This window comes from Phocoena sinus, chromosome 14 (genome assembly GCF_008692025.1).
Source record: "Phocoena sinus isolate mPhoSin1 chromosome 14, mPhoSin1.pri, whole genome shotgun sequence".
Lineage (NCBI taxonomy): Eukaryota > Metazoa > Chordata > Mammalia > Artiodactyla > Phocoenidae > Phocoena > Phocoena sinus.
The window spans coordinates 13,884,718-13,902,333 of record NC_045776.1 but is presented as its reverse complement, the minus strand read 5'-3'; the positions used below and the strand labels follow the sequence as shown (position 1 = coordinate 13,902,333).

Here is a 17,616-nt window from a genome sequence, read left to right as displayed (position 1 = left end):
TGTCGTCATTTCATTTTTAATCCGGGCTTTCTCCTGTGTTTACTTATTTTGGATGTTAATCAGAGACCACTTTGCAAAAGCAACCAAATGAGAGAAAATGGGAAACAAGGAACTAATTAGGAAATAAATAATTCATTCAAATAACAAACACTTGTTTAGCACAGAGGCTAAGAGTGTGGGTTTCAGAGTCAAACATATGTGGGTTCAAAACCCAGCTCCGCCAACTGCTTCCAGAGTGACTTTGGAGAACTACGTAATAAGAGAACCACAACTTCTCAAGAGCTGTCTACGTAAGCTCTTTCCTCAACTCCCACCCACTTCTCAACCCAGTTATCTGACTTCCGCCCTCACTCTGCACTAAAGTTGTCTTTTCAATGCTCCTAAGGACCTCCCCACCACCAGACCCAATGGTTTCATTTTATGGAACCACCCAACAGCAGCCTTGGACACTGCTGCCCAGTCCCTCCTTCTCAACTCACATTCTTCTCTCAGCTTCATGACCTTCACAATCCCATTTTTCCTCCTTCCTTCTCAGCCTCTTTGCTGGTCCTCTCCCTCTGCCTGACCCCAACCACTGGTGGTCCTGTAAGCTTTGCCCTGGGTCTCTTCCCTATCCACACTCATTCCCTGGGTGGATTCGTCATCCCTATGTTTTAACCGTCCGTTAAACCGTCCCCAGCTTAAAAGCCTTTTCCATCATGAATACATCTCCCACCTATTCAGAGTCCAAAGATCTCTAGCAACTTGATATTTGTAAAACATTTCTTCCAACTAGACACACATAGCTACCGGTAAAATAGGTTTAAGAAAATGTTTTTGTATTCGGTAATTGTATTGTGTATTTGTACAGTTCAGAGCCCTCCTCCCTCCTCCCAAAGATAGAAACTGAGATGCCATCCCTGGCCTTCCCTACATTTCCCTAACACTGAGTACCCAGCACAGAACTGGACATACAAAAATGCAGAAAGACAAGAGTATCTGACAAGTTTCTGGGCTACCACAGTACCGTGTGTCAGTCATATTCTCATAAAGCAGATCACTTAACCATCATAACAAGGTTACAAGGTAAGTATAATTCACTACCTTTTGATAATTAGAGTAGGGAACAAGGCTCAGAGAGGTTACCTTCCTTGCCCAAAGTTACACAGAAGGCAACAGGAAATCTGAAACCGAAGCCATGGGCTTTTTTTTACACTGCCCTGCACACGGCCATGACTTTAGACCTAGCCCTGAAAGATACACAGAAGCATCAATGGTGTCGGTGAAACCAGGAATTTGTAAACAAGCCTGTTTCCTGAAGGTGGGAGCACACAGCTGTGTAGTACCCTCTAGTACTCATGATTAGTGCTCACCCTTTCCTAATAGACACCCCAACCCAGGACACAGGATACCTCCGCATCTCCACAGTCATCCTGTCCAACCAACACTCCAGCAAACAATGAAAGTTTTTACCCTGAATTGGGTATGTCACCTCCACATGAAGAAGATAATTATGTATTCACTTACCCAGGCACTTTTCCCCTTTACTTTCTTTTGAAAGAGAATCCAACCACCTTTCATTCCCTCTTTTCCAGGGGCATTTCAGCTTGTCACCTTGAGCTCTGGAAGATGTCTGTTTAGAGAGCTGGCCTGAGTATTTGCTTATTTCAGAAAGGAGTGTGGTAACAATTATCAGCTGTAATTGGTATGGCCTTATAAAATCCACACTGGGCTTTCGAGGGACAAGGCAGGGTCGAGTTAAAGCTAGACTATATTGACATATGCAAAGAGGGGGATGCAGAGAGCTTGTGCTTGTGCACGAACCTGTGGTCCCAAGTCATGCTGAGGTTAACAACCACATGGAAGCTGTCTAACCACAAACTGTAAGCACTTGCTGCATTCCTGAAACTATACGAGGCACCATGAAAGACAGCAAAAGGAGTGAAAGTCACCCTTGTGTTTAACATTTTTTCATGATCTTCATGTACTTCCCATCATTCACTACTCCTTTGGCTCAAGATCTTTAGACTAAAGAATTGTTAGGTTAAGTAGAATATCCACCTGTCTAGTATAAGTACATAACACATGCTGCCAACTCCACTCCAACAGCTCCTTACCTTCCTCCAAAGAGCTGGTGCTCAGTCAGCGTTAGCTGAATAAGTATGGATAAACATAAAACACATTTTTATTGCAGTGCCAATTTGCTGAGTGACTTAGAGAAAAGCTGTTAATATCTCTTCTTTTCAATTTTCACAACCAAATGTGTATTCTATGGCTGGTAAACCTAATATTAAATGCACAGTACTGTGCTGGTTATTAAGCTAGTGTCTCAGCTCTGTATTCACCTTTCCGTACTCCACTTCGTGATGCTGGGGCTGGAACTCTGCAAACCACAGTTTCTCCTTTTCCAACCAGCTCCCACTGGGTTCTGAGAGTAGAATGCACTAGAGGGAGAACCAGAGGCAGGAGGAGGGAGAAGAGACTTGTTCCTTTTACCTGCAGCAGTTGATTCCAGTTTCTGGATTCTTTCCACACTCCCAGCCCCAGCCTCATCACACCCGCTGAGAAATATCAGCACCACTGGATGGCGTCGCCTTCTCAGAAGTCTGAGTCTCAGTTCCGTGGGAGGTGGGCGCTGGGGGGCACCTCTTCTAAACTCCTGAAGCTCCAGCCTGACGGGGCAGCGCTCCCTTCTCAGAGGTCTCTGGCCCAGCCTCCTCCAAACGCCCAGATTCCAAGAGCCCCAACTTCTGCCCTCTGCTCCCCCAGCCAGAGGGACACTAGCTGTTTCCTGGAGTTATTATCTCTCCTATGATACCTCAATGTTCCCTTTCTGCCTTTTCAATCCTTCATATTAAATTCTCTCTGCTAAAATGACTGGTGTGGGCTCTGTTCCCTGACTAGGTCCTGAACTGATACAATTTCAGGTGACCCTTGAGCAACATGGGGGTTAGGGGCACCACCCGACCGCACCCTGGAAAATACATTTTTAACTTTAGAGTCGGCCCTCTTTCTATATCCATGCTTCCTCCATAATCACCGTTTACTCTGTATCCGTGGTTCTGCATCCAGATTCATGTGTAATACTGTTTGCAGCATATACTATTGAAAAAATCCACATATAAGTGCACCCTCGTGGTTCAAACCCATGTAGTTCAAGGGTCAACTGTATAGTCCCCAGAAACTAGTTCTGTGTAAGCAGATCCTGGCCCTTTACATAGCTGGTACTCCTCCTGTTCATAGGAGGCCCTCCTGCTTCTCTGTGGATGTCCTCCCCCCTCCCTTCCCCCCTCCTCTCCCCCTTTCTTGCCCATAAGCACACACACACAAAGAAGGTACCTGAAAGGTGCTTGCCAGCTCTTTTAAGGCAAAGGTAACGTGGCTTCACTAAAAGCTTTAACCCTACTACACCCTACACCACTCATTCAATAAAATTTTATTGAGCATTTGCTACACGTGAGGACTCACACTAAGATGAAAGCCACGTGGTTCCTGACTTCAAGGAACTCACAGTCTAGAGAGTTCCTCCAATTCTTCTCTCAATACAAACAAAAACAAAGATAACAGATCCAACGTTCAGCCCAGACTCCACTGACATCAGCCAGCCGAGGAGCTCCTGAGGAACCAGAACCTTCTCTACAGCAGTAAAAATTTCTAGCCTCCTGTTACTTATTAAGTACCCTCCATAGGCAGAGCACTTAAACTTGGCCTATGATGATCACAAGTATGCCTAACTTTCTTAAGGTTCATAGGACAAAACTTTTTAGATGACAAATAGAACCTCAAAACAATCCTGGGTATTTTCTTTAACGTCAGCTTCTATTCCTTCTTTTTCCCCTGGATAATCTGCCATGCCCTGAATTAACCTATTTCATCCTAAGTGAAAGTTCTATGCCACATGCCTTAAAACTACACGTATTTATATGTATATTTATATTTATATAGACATATATATGTAAACACACACAAATATATACTTTTTTTTTTTTTTTAATCCTTAGATCCCTGTCCTCCTCCTCCCAATTCCATTCCTCTGCCTGGGAACACAGTTCCAGATGGAATGGATTTTCATTTCTTTGTGGCTGGGTCCAAATAAAATGGCTTTCTACTCTACACAGTAAGAGCTAGGCACCTCTGCCTTTTTAACTGCATAAACACAAGATGTGGATTGCGATAAAAAAATAATAATACTGTCTATGGAATGAGGAAATGGAAGAACTGTATAAAAAATAATATTACTGTATATGGAATGAGAAAATGGGAGAACTTTATATTCTAAATAGAATTCTTTAAGTAGAAAAAAATCCACAGCTATTTTTTCGGTCAATTTTGTTCTCTTACTTCCCTTCTGTAGATAAGACACAGCTGAATTCCTCTAGGCAGCAAAATCGCTGCCTGTGTGATTTGGCCGTGAGTCAATTTGAGATTCAGCTCAAAACCAGGCACAACCTGCAAACCCATCCTTGTCTGAGGATGCTGTGAATACACTTTCAGGTGTCTTCTTGGTGTCCGTGCCATTTAATCCTCAGACTAACACTGTCCCAGCAATGCTTCAGGCAGCCTTCTCCAGCTTCTACCATTGGGCTATGCATAACAAAAAGGCCAACAGGTTGTTTTTTTGCCGTCTCTGCTACACTCCTGAAGGTTTGAAGGGAGTACAGAAGAGCTGGGCATGTTAATACCCTTCTCTCTATGCACGTATATCATCATGGTAATTGGCCCCATTTATAGCTTTCCTATTATGGGAAAGACACTGTACTAGGTGCTTTACATACATTAATCTCTAATGAGCCCAACAAACCTTCACAGTAAGAATTAACATTGTCCTCTACATTTTTAATATGAGGAACTTGAGAGTTATAAGTGTTAAATAATTTGTCAAGGACACTCAATTTATAACTGATACAGACAGTGTTCAGGCCAGATATACTTGCCTCTCTGGCCTAACCCTAACGCTGGCTGTCTGTTTTATAAACTGTATCTCATGGACTTCATCACTGAGCTATGCAAAGTGCTAACTACCCCAGCAACAGCAGAGCTGGTGGTAGCTAAGTGTAACTAATTTTCTGTTGCCCCCTTAGAGAAGGACTATTATAAGATAGCACAGAATTCCAGGGTTCTTGCCATCTATATACATTGTCTATAATTAGGGGTGCAGGAGTTTATTTCTAGGCTTAATATGAAAATAGTGCCCCTGGACTCATTTCGAGAGTCGTTACAAAGTAATTTGGGAGGAAATATAGCTGGATGGACAGATAAAAGCATGTCCCTAACAGAACCTTCCACGTATAGATTTGAGTGATTCAGTTATGAGGCCAAGAACTGGTCCCACCAAAAGGACAGATACACTGATACAAAGAATAATAACCAGCAGTAAAATTCCATTTTGATGCCTGAAACATAAACAAGCATAGTCCCACTGAGTGAAACTACGGAATTCAGAGAATTTCAAGAGCCCCTGGAAGTCATTTTGTATTTCCAGTATGGTGGCCACTGGTCTATTTATTAGCTATTTCATCAGCTTCTCAGCCAACTCGAATTGTCATAAAGTTTCTGAAATTCCAAAACTTAATTTGTATCAACACTTGTACAATTTTTAAATGTTTAGCTTGTCCTTTTCTTAAAAAAAAAAATTAAACAGAAAGGCTGGACTCCTTCTTATTAGACTTGCTCCTATTGTACACGTTGGGACCTACACTTTCCAGAACTCCTGTTTTCTATACTTCTCAGGGAAAGGAACTTCAAAAACAGTACTAAGTTAAGGATACTGAACGGAATGTGGAGAAACTTTACTTATTCATCAACTTATATTTGCTCTTTGATATAATCATGTTCAATGCGTATTAGTTCTCTGTAGACATTTTAAACATCTGAGTGAAAAAAAGTCTTTCTGTTTGAAAGGAAATCATAAATTTAGACCATATTGAAAAATCTATTTATTTCTGACACCTGTTCATATGTCGGTGCTTTTTTTCCTCAGCTTCATTCAGACATGGACCGGGGGGATGGATCCATCAAATACATCCTCTCTGGAGAAGGTGCAGGTGTCGTGTTTACCATCGACGACACCACTGGAGACATCCATGCCATTCAGAGGCTTGACCGAGAGGAAAGGGCCCAGTACACTTTAAGGGCTCAAGCCCTGGACAGGCGGACGGGCAGGCCAATGGAGCCAGAGTCAGAGTTCATCATTAAAATCCAAGACATCAATGACAATGAGCCCAAGTTCCTGGATGGACCTTATGTCGCCACTGTACCAGAAATGTCACCAGTGGGTAAGGTGGAGATTCACTGATTCTCACAAACAGCGGTTCCACTATAGAAGATCCTCCTGTCTAAACGTGGAGAAGGACAGAACGTGCACAACAGTTCACAAATCATAAAACTCTACCAAGCTACTTAGACAATGAAGACAGCCATAGTATAAAATAGTAGTAATACTAAGCTTAGTATTGTTATTCAGTTCCAGTTCTTAAAAAGCAAAACAAAATATAGATGAGAGATAGATAGATAATATTTGATTCATAAGGGAGAAGCATTTTGGTACTATCAAAAAGAAGAATGAAGGGCCCAAAGACTGTGTTGTCCTTACGAGTTACTAAGAATTTAAAACACAAGTAACTCCCATCCCCACTGAAGAGGTACTTCTGTACTAAGCAGTTATGGAAACTTGACCTAGAAAGAGGCCCTCCCAAGGAAGCAGACATAACATTAGCAAATGCTTTAAAACTGCCCATTCAGGATTGCATTCAGCCTTTAGCAATTCAACTTGAATAGGTTTCCACCATCTCTCTCCCTCAGGAACTTCTGTTATCCAGGTGACAGCCACAGATGCTGATGACCCAACCTATGGCAACAGTGCCCGGGTAATGTACAGCATCCTCCAGGGCCAGCCATATTTTTCTGTGGACTCCAAAACAGGTATGTGATGTAATACTTGAGTCAGAGGTGTTGATTTTATTCTCTAATGATTTGTAACTGCTATTTATGACAGACCCAACTCTCCTTTTCAAGAACTCTCCAGGGAATGTATTAACTAGAGAGGATTGTTACAAGCTTTGGGATTAAGAGACCAAACTAGCACTGCCCTGGTGGGTAAGAGCAGCACAATGCATAGACAGTGGATAAAGTCTGATTGGAGAGGCCCAAAGAACTGCCTACACAAAAGTATGCCTCCTCACTAACCTGCAAAAATACCATGGTTGTATTTATTCCCAGGGAGTAAGGTCTTTTATAACGCCAAGAAGATCCAAGAGGATTGGCATATTAACCTGGGCTCACTACAGAACTAGAATAATTGATTTTGAAACTAGGAAGAACCTTAGGGGAACAATCCAGTCCATCACTCTTCACTTAAAGGATAAGGAAATTGGGAACGGAGACCTAACAAAGTACTTCTGGTTGTAGAGATGTCCCCTGACATGTGGTCTGATGTTCTTCCCACTGAGCCACCCCGTACTAAGCAGAGAGCAAGGCCAGAATGAGTGGATGAATGTGATGAGGGTGGAGAGAGCACAGAGCATGGAATGTGGCCCCCCAAAAAGGAGGTGCTAAGTGGGACACTCTAACAGGGAGGACAGCATAGAGAACTGGGTGGGTAAGGAGGTAAGGAGCAATGTGCTACAAAAGAACAGGTCAACAATCAACAAATCAATTTGGCTTTGGGATTTTTGTTTTGTTTTGTTTTCAGTTTTACCCAAGAGCTTTGACTACAGAATTTATGTTTTATCTATGAAGGACTCCCTTTAATACTTTCAAGTTGGGCAGAGCAATTATTATGATTATTATCTTGCACTTGTGCCAGACTTTCTCCCTTTTAAAATACATTCATAAATATTACCATATTTGAGCCTCCCAATAATCTTGCGAACTAGTGAATTATATGGAAGTGTTGTTACTCCCATTTCACATACAGGAAAATTGAGGACGGAAGAGTAATTAACACAAAACTTGAGTAAAGAAACTTACAGCCACAGAGGTAAAGTCAATGACAAACACTCAAAGTCATCCCTTTACAGGAAATAGAAAAAACACATTTCTATTAGCAACCTGATATAATTTTTTTCCAGAAGTCCTCAGGGGAACCAGGCATTTGGAAAACTGTATCATAAAAGTAGAAAGTGAGGGAGTATACATTAGTAGGAGGAAAGAAAAAAGGTTGCTGTTAGGGACTTCCATAAAACAGTAACTTTAACCATTCTACAGATGGAGGGAGGGAGAGTGAGGGGGTGCCCACAGGGAGGAAAAATACAGACAGGAAGTTGGTAATGTGTCCTTTACATCCCAAGAGGAAACTTACATTATTTTGACAGCTCCCAGGGAGCATCTATAGTGTTAAGGTCAAAAATACATGAAAAGATCGTTATTGCCATGCCCATAGGCCATTTAAAAAAAGAAAATGCTAAATATTTCACTTTAGAATGTTGTTACTATAATGCAATATATATACATTATAGGAGTAAAATGGGGACAGGTTTGTGGTTCCCAGTTCCTTCCCTTGGCATGCAAAAGGTCTGCTTAGCCAAGGGTCATGTTGTAAACTTGAAGTAAACAAGCCTTTAATCTTTGCCTAGAGAGCACAGAAGTCAACTTTTCTAAGTTGAAGTGTTCAAAGGAATATAAAACATTACCACACATCCTTGGCAGGATCAAAACAACGCATTTCACAGGATTTTGACTTAGACCCCTCTTCCTAACTGAAACCATATCATCATACGGCAGTGCTGCTACCTACGGTCTGGGGGAGATCATCCTGTATGTCTGTTAAAAATAAACAACTCACAGAGCATCTTTCATGTCTTAGCTCACGGAATGCACTGAAGCACAGAGGTAAGCAGAACCTAACAAAACAGAATGAACATATAACAAAAGGAAAGGCAAATCTGAATTCCAACACTGCTTACAATTACTGTGGAGGCAGGAGAAAGCAGACTAGGAACGAGTTGCCTAAAGAAGAGTCATTCACACTACAAGGGCTCTAGGGGCTGAAAGAAAGAGCTAAAGGAGAATAATCTAAAATCACAGATTTGCAGGCATATGAGGCTTTATTTTCCGGACCCGAAGCCCGTTTTGTCTGGTGAGACAGAGCAGACTGAAACTGTCTCAGACTGCCAGTCCCCCAGCCTGTTAGAGAAGCACTGCTGCCACCTCCTGTTCCTTCTCAGTAATGTTGCCAAAGGAAATGGGCCCACGAAGCTCTGCCGGCTGGAATAGTTATTCACCCTTTGTTTAAGCACAGCATTTTTTTGACGCTGGGATTCTGACCTCAAGTTTAATAAAAGATGTGACTTGCATCTCAATTCTAGCCATTAACAATGCACAAGGAGAAGCCTAGAACCCAATCTTTAAAATGGAACTTGTGGTTTTGTTTTTAAAAACAAAGTCATTTCTATCCTGCAGGTGTAATTAGGACAGCACTCATGAACATGGACCGAGAAGCCAAAGAATACTACGAAGTGATTATTCAAGCCAAGGACATGGGAGGGCAGCTTGGCGGATTAGCTGGGACCACAACGGTCAACATCACCCTCTCAGATGTCAATGATAACCCACCCCGCTTTCCCCAGAGTGAGTACCTAACCAGTGAGAGTATAGGTCTCAAGCCAGAGGGATGCAGCTGTGACAGAGGTGAAAGAGAAAGGCCTGAGTCCCTCTTTGAGTTCAATTTTTCATGGATTCCTTTCTGACATTTATCATGCAATTCTCACATAATTATTTCCCTTCCAGATACTAACTTCCCATAGCACTAAACCAGTGTTTAAACTCTTTTTCTTGATTGCCATGCCCTGACCACTCCCCAAAAAATTAAATATTAAGCAGTAAGACTTTGTTGGGTAGGGCTGAACTTTAGAGAGCCACAAACCATTGTAATATATAGTAAGTATCTAAGATTTTTTCACCTCTCCCCAACAAGAATCGATTTTTGCCCCCTAGGGGGCAACATTGCCCTTGTAGAGAATGCATGCAGGGAAAGGAAAGTAAGCCACAGCTGGAGGTGAACATAGTGACCCATCTGACCACCTTCACCAATCAATTCACAAGCAGGTACCAAGCACTTGCTTTGTAAGGGCCCTGGGCATGAGGGGCACAAGATGACTGAAACCCAGTCTCTGCCCCTGTGAAGCTTAAAGTCCACTTGGGGAGTACATACTCAATATTCATCAAAAGTTAACCAGGAAGCAGCATTTGCTGTGCCACTTGGTTAGTGTAGAATGAAGCCTTCACAAGAAACCAAGATGAGTAAAGGCTTAATAAAAGGATGAAAGCTCAGCAGGGGATTGAAGAATATAAAGGATTCAAATAGGAAGAAAAGAAAACATTCCAGAAGGGGGAAGCTATTCATTCAAAAAATATTTGCTTTGGGCAACATTCTAGATATGGGATATAAAGACCTAGAAATAAAGCTGCAAATGTAATTTTATGTTCAAAGATCCCTAAAATGAAGACCTGCTCTTCAGTGTTTCAAATTTGTTGTATTTCTAATGGAAGTCAACTGCAAAGTTTTTGAGCAAGTGAGAGACCTAAAGGCAGGCTAATTTGATAGCCGTGCACAGCACTGATTGCTAGGGGTGGAGACTAGAAGCAGGAGAGTCTGTTAGGAGGCTTTTAGAGTGGTCCAGATTTGAACTGATAAGGATGTAAGGAAACAGCAGAAGGGGTGGAATGGGGCAAATAAGAAAACTTGGATTTCTGTCTCTTGATTTCTTGGCTAAGGGAAGATGGAATCAAAGATGACAGTGATGTTCTAAGTCTGGGTGACAGGGAGAAGAATTGTACTACTGATAGAAATAGAGGATACATAATGGAACTAGTGGCAGGGAAGGAGGAAGACAAATTCCAATTTGAATATGAAGTGACAGCAGGACAATCAGACTGAAGGTCCTTAAGGAAGGTGGAATATAGAGCTATGACTGTGGAATGGAGCCCAGGAACAGAGATGTGAATTTGAGAAGGAGATGCCTAAAAGGGAGCAGTTGGAGAAGTGAGAGCAGCAGACACAACTCCAGGTGAAAGACTTAACCAGGGGGAATCAGGTTAAACAACAACAACAACTAAACTAAAAACCAGACCATCAGCTGAATAGCTACATTTTGAGTCAGTCAAACCAAGTAAGCCATCTATTTTATCTATGTAAACAGAGGAAGAGAACGCAAATATTTACATACAACTGGTATCCATAAAGTCCCCATGAGATTTCATGAAACTAAAAGACAGTATATTAAATATTTCACAAGTGGTACAAATAAGTAGGTTACTAAGTTGATTGGTTCTACAATTCAGAATAGTAGTGCATCATGAAAACAGTTTATGAAATGCCATATGGATTGGCTTCTTAATTGCTTTGCTGACCCTGTGGGTTCCATCTTTATTACTTCATGAATGGCTCACACTGTGCACACTGTAGACTACAGATTCTTGAACATCCTTGATCCTATTTGGCTTTGTAATTTGACACTAGACAGTATCTCTGAGGCATAAAGGGAAGAACGAAGTTATTACACAGCTCACAGTATGTAGATCTGGACATATTGCAGGTAAGTTGTATTGTTACCTACCAGGGCTCTTGGTCTCCTTAATCAATAGAAATTGATCAGAGGCCAGGCAAGAAATTCACGCAAGGCTTTACTGGGGACCCCGCTGCAGCAGCGACGAGTGAGCACAACCGTTTCCCTTGCTTGCTCCCTGCGCAGGGGCGAGCTCACTCCTTATATGGGTTGAGGGTAGGGGTGTGTCCAGGGGTCGGGACAGAGGGGTGGCTGGGGAGGTCTGCCCACCACTTAGGTGGTGTTGTGTGCAGGGGGTAGGCACAGTACCCTGCTTTTGCTCTGGGCCCTTCAAAAGTGGCAGTGGGTTTTTTGGTCTCTTTGTATCTTTTGTCCAGCATTTGCCCCAACTGTGCACGCACCCAGTTATTTTTAGTCTCATATAGCTTCTCTGTCTTTTGTTGCTGGAGGAGAGGTGTGTCCAGGTGCAAGCACTGCAGCCCTGCAGCAAAGGGGCCCACGTACCAGCCTGTCTCAATATCACCCCAAACACGGCAGCTTCACAGAAGCATAACACAATACAGTGATAACTGGGGGTTTTAGTCCTGCCCCACGAGGCAACATCTTAACACCATTCTAAAGCACACATTTTGAGTTGTCATTTTTTTAAATAATGAAGAACCTAGAATAAAGTGGAAACACAGACTATGTTGCACAGAAGACAAAATGGAAATGTATAAAAGTAATCTCTGTGTCTCTAAACATTGTTCACACATTATCTCTGCTTCCTCTAAAATAGTCATTATTGGGCTTCCTTGGTGGCACAGTGGTTGAGAGTCTGCCTGCCAATGCAGGGGACACGGGTTTGGGCCCCGGTCTGGGAAGATCCCACATGCCGTGGAGCGGCTGGGCCCGTGAGCCATGGCCGCTGAGCCTGCTCGTCCGGAGCCTGTGCTCCGCGATGGGAGAGGCCACAACAGTGAGAGGCCCGCATACCGCAAAAAAAAAAAAAAAAAAGTAAAATAGTCATTATTTTTGGACTTATAAAAAATTTTCTTTATCTCACCATTAATTATTTCTCTTATTTGCTAAAACTAAGTTTAAATGATCTCATTATTCCATAACCTACCGTGGATAAACTCTTAGGCATTATTAATCTTCTGATTCTTCATTCTAGGAATCCCACTTTCCTTCTTTTTCACAAATATTATCATAACTGATTAGGTGTCAACACAATGACACACCTACTATTTTATATTGAACAAGCTCAGTCACCTTTAATTGAACCAAATATAAGGGAATGTCAAAACCTCAGACTATTTATTTCTAATATAATGCATTATGTGTAGAAATTATATGTTTGTTTCAGCACAGAACATACAGCTTTCCTGGAGAAAATTATTTGTTTTTCCCAAACGTGTTCTGCAATAGAAAAGTCTAATCCATCAACAACTTTGGAAGTGAATGTAAAGAGATCATGAAATCCAAGTGCCTCCAGTTTAGTACAGACATTAGCAATTTCCTGGCTCACACTGGCAAAGAACAGTCATCATTTCTCCTCCTGTGCAGGGGAGGGTGCTGTGAGCTGGCTGGGTGCTGTCAGCCTCCCCAAATCTTTGTGAGACTCAAGCCGTCACATCCCAGACTTCCCAGGTTCACATCCCCACAGATTGCAATGCATATTAGAATCAGAGAGGCCATGTACATATTGAAAATGTGATTGTTTGATTTAATATTTAGTCATTCACATTATGACTGACAAAATAATGAAGAATGTCAAAAAGTTTAGCCCCAGAGAAGGTAAGTTAATGAAAATACTACTTCGTGGAGACAAAAATGAACTGAATTAGTGAATTCAGGATATGAAGTTGAAAAGGAGAACATTACTGGCTCTGAGTTTCTTACATATGTGAGAACTCTGGGGCATTCTATTCTGGGAAAGAGAACAAGAAGCATCAGAGATCTGTCAATGAAGAAGCTGCCAATGGGCAGTCCCAGGTGCATGGACAGACTGAAGCTGGTGGAGTTTGTTCTCCATGGCTGGTCCTCCTTTGTAGATCACTGGTCTCCATTAAATTTGGGCAGGTGGTCATAGAGACAGGCATTCAGCATGATGGCCAGGCTACAAAGGAAAATGTGGGCATTTGAAACGTGAACAGAGTAAATACATACTTTGTGGCCACAATGTTTTTTCTATTTTTCTCAGAAGTAATTAACATTTGGGGAAATGGTTCATTAGGAAGAAAAGATTGGAAAGCAAGGTATTGATACTTCCTACCACTCTGAAGGTAGATTCACTGAGATGAGAAATATTTTTGCTTTTGTCCCGTCCTACTCCTAGGATTATGATCAAGGTATTCTGGCACCTACTTATCAAACATCCAGTACAGGCTATGACCCAATAACATTTACTCAGACTCTCTGGATCTCAGTTTTTTCACCTGTAAAACTCAAGTTTTAACTTTTGGACCATGAAAAAGATGTTTTGCACAGCATGGTGGACATGATGTGATACTGAAGAGGCTTTTTTTTGGTAGTAACAGATTACAAAAAATGCATGTTCTAACTCTTCTTCACAGAACATTATCAGATGAGTGTGTTGGAATCAGCTCCGGTTAGCTCTACTGTGGGAAGGGTGTTTGCCAAGGACTTGGATGAAGGAATTAATGCAGAGATGAAGTACACTATTGTGGATGGAGATGGTGCAGATGCATTCAACATTAACACAGATCCCCATTTCCAAGTCGGCATCATAACTGTGAAGAAGGTAATCCAACTCCTTTTTCCAAATCATTTCAATGGAGGCTTTGAATGTGTATGAAATATTAGTAAGGACTGTTATATTATTGATGTGTATTGCTTCAAATCCTCTGATATACTTTCCTATCATTAAGAAAAAAGCCTCTTACTCCTTTTGTTTACATGTAAACACTGGCTGTGTCATCATTTTACAGAAAGGGTACCAAGTCATGATAAAAATGTATTATAAATATGTCACTTCTCCTAGCTAACTACTTAGCCACTTTAAAAAACTGCTGTAGCTTAATTCCCTAATGATGTTAATGACTTAACCAATATCTGCATTTGAATAACCTCATTTTTACCACAGTATACCATAAACAACAATAAAGCAAGCTATACTATTATTATTAATCAATAAATAACATGCAGGGATTTTTAAATTGTTACTTAAAGACCTAAAGATGCTAATCAGACTTGGAAAGGCTTTATCAAACACACCTGCTGAGTGATGTTACCACTTGGAACTCCTTCATAGTAAGGAGTTATAATAAGTTAATAAGTTTTCATAGTAAGTTAATAAGTTTTCTGAATGTAAGCTATCGATTCTGTGGCATAAAGCACACATGGACATACTCAGCTGAAAGATAAAACCTAAAAATAATTGAAGTTTTAACATCCTAATAAATATATCTGATAAAATACATTAATTTTAAAAAGTATTGATTTCATCTTCCTTCTCCTCTATTTCAAATACAACTTAAAACCCAAGATATCTTAAACTATTTCTTCAACAAAGATTTGTTGAGTGCCTACCTATGTGCCAGGCACTGTTCTAGGCATTTAATGTAGAGTAAGTAAAAGAACTGAAAACCTCTTCCCTCTTGAAGTTTACATTCTAGTAAGGGGAAGAAGACAATCAAAAATAGCAAGTAGGGCTTCCCTGGTGGCGCAGTGGTTGAGAGTCCGCCTGCCGATGCAGGGGACACGGGTTCGTGCCCCGGTTCGGGAAGATCCCACATGCCGCGGAGCAGCTAGGCCCGTGAGCCATGGCCGCTGAGCCTGCGCGTCCGGAGCCTGTGCTCCACAACGGGAGAAGCCACACAGTGACAGGCTCGCGTATCGCAGGAAAAAAAAAAAAAAAAAGCAAGTAAGTCAATAAAGTTGTATATTAGAAAGTGATAAGTGCTATGTGGGAGGGGGTGTAAAATAGAACAAAGCAAGATCAGAAGAGCCAACATGACTTCAAATTTAATTGCATGCTTGTGACTGGCCTCACACAGAAGTCACATTTATGCAAAGACTTGAAGTGGGCAGAGTCACAGCACAGAGTTGGGCAGGCTGACAATGCACAACCCTCGGAGGAGCCCTATAAATGACTTTCAGTGAGAACCATAAATGGCAGCCCTGTAAACAAGGGAATGGACTGGAAATACTGAGGAAAGTGTTCCAGACAAAGGAACAGCCAGTGCAACGACCCTAAGGTGGGACTCTGCCTGGCTTGTTTCAAGAACAGCAAGGGGGTTTATAAGGCTGGAGAGGGAGACCAGAAGGAGATGAGGTCAGAAAAGTAACAAGGGAGATAGATTGTGTTAGGACCTTGTAGGCAGATTATGGACTTTGGGTTTTAATCTGACTAAAGCGGAGAACTGAAGGATTTTAACAGATGTGTGACATCACTGGACTTTTATTATGAAATAATTACTGTGTAAGCTGTGTTGAGAAAAGGCCATAAGGGGGCAAGAATGGAAACAGGGAGACCAGCTGAGAGGCTATTGCAATAATCAGGGTAAGAGATGATGATGGCTTGGTCTACGGTATTGGGAATGGATGTGGTGAGAACTGGTCAGAATCTGAATATATTTTGAAAGTAGAACCAACAGGATTTCCTAACAGATTGGATGAAGATATAAAAGAAAAAGAGGAGTCAGTTGAGCAACAAAAAGAATAGAGATGGCACTAAGTGATATGGGGAAATACTGGCATTCAGTTCTGAGCATGTTACGTTTGCAATGTCTATCAGACACCCAAGTGGAGATGTATAGTAGTTGTTGGTTATAGGAGTCTGGAATTTGGAGAAGAGTTCTGGACTGAAAATTTGAGAGTCATAAATGGTACTTAAAGCAAATAAAAAATAATAATATTCCAAGGGATCCAGCACAGATGGAGAAGAGGGCAGTGAAATAAATCCTGTGGCAGCCCAACATGACGAGGTCAGGGAGAGCAAAAACAAGCAAGGAGACTGAGGAGGAGAGCCCAGGGAGGCAGAAGGAAGATCAGGAGAGTGTGGTGTCCTGGAAGGTGTAAAGAAACTGTTTCCAAGAGAAGAGAGTGACAGCTGTAAGTGCTGCTGTGATAAGTGCTGCTAAAGGTCATATTAAAACACTGAAAATTAATCACAGATTTTAAGAACAGGGAGGTCATTGATGACCTTGACAAAAGCAACAAAGTCATAACTTAGAATGTGGCACAAGTTAATGTGTCAATAATAACTTTATTCTATGCTGTTCCATAGAGCTGAATTAACACTGCTTTAGAAAGGAAGAAGGGAAGAGTTCACGTTTGTCCTTATTTATTTAAGGTGCAATCACGTACAGCAAAAGAACAGATATATCCAGCATTCCTCCAACCAGAAATCTTTATAACCAGCACACAATGACCTCAAAACAGTGCAAAATGCTGACATTGGCTTTGGAACCATCATATAAATCTGGATGTAATTTAAATATTGCAGTTTATTTTACTCATATTCTTTGAGAACTAATAATACTTTATAAAAGGTGACTAGAATAATAATACCAAGTTGTTGTATGACATAAGATTAAGAACACTCCCCTATTATGTGGCATGCCTCAAGCTAAAAATTAATAATACATTGCCTACCATGACTGGTAACTATAAATGAGGTAAAAGCTCAGAGTTTGGGATAATTATTATCTCTTTAATGCAAAAATTATCTTTAAAGAATTAAGTAATCAGAAGAAGAGCTTTTGAGGTTCTCAATATATTTTAAATTTTATTTTATATCTTAAATAGTATATAATTCTAAATAATAAAATAATATTAATTTATGTCAAATTATTAGAATATATCTTAGACCTTACTATAAGCCATTAATTTAAAAAATATTAACTATTATAATTTTGTATATGATGAGATTGGTTAGGGTGGTATGGCCATAGACTGTATCTGAAAGGAACCTCAAAATGTCGTTTCTCCAGCTCCCTTACCAGGAAAAAAGATTAAGCCTCGTAAGACAGAACACTGTCTTTCACTGTCATTGCTAAAACTATATCCATGTTTAATCAAAACATGTATCAACTTTGCCAAGGTCATTTGGATTCCTCTTCTGAACCTATGAGGTGCCAGAAAATGGAATTAAAAGAGAGGTCAATAAGTTGAGTAGATGGACAAG

At 41.1% G+C, this 17,616-nt stretch overlaps 1 protein-coding gene across 1 annotated transcript in view; it reads left to right on the top strand.

The window, feature by feature from the left end:
• The window catches only part of CDH20 (cadherin 20), a 208,925-nt gene that overhangs the window by 148,347 nt on the left and 42,962 nt on the right, over nucleotides 1-17,616 (top strand). The window contains exons 3-6 of the mRNA XM_032602714.1: nucleotides 5,960-6,254; nucleotides 6,781-6,900; nucleotides 9,379-9,546; nucleotides 14,042-14,229. Coding sequence (XP_032458605.1) covers nucleotides 5,960-6,254; nucleotides 6,781-6,900; nucleotides 9,379-9,546; nucleotides 14,042-14,229 — 771 coding nt within the window. The remainder of the gene's footprint in view (nucleotides 1-5,959; nucleotides 6,255-6,780; nucleotides 6,901-9,378; nucleotides 9,547-14,041; nucleotides 14,230-17,616) is intronic.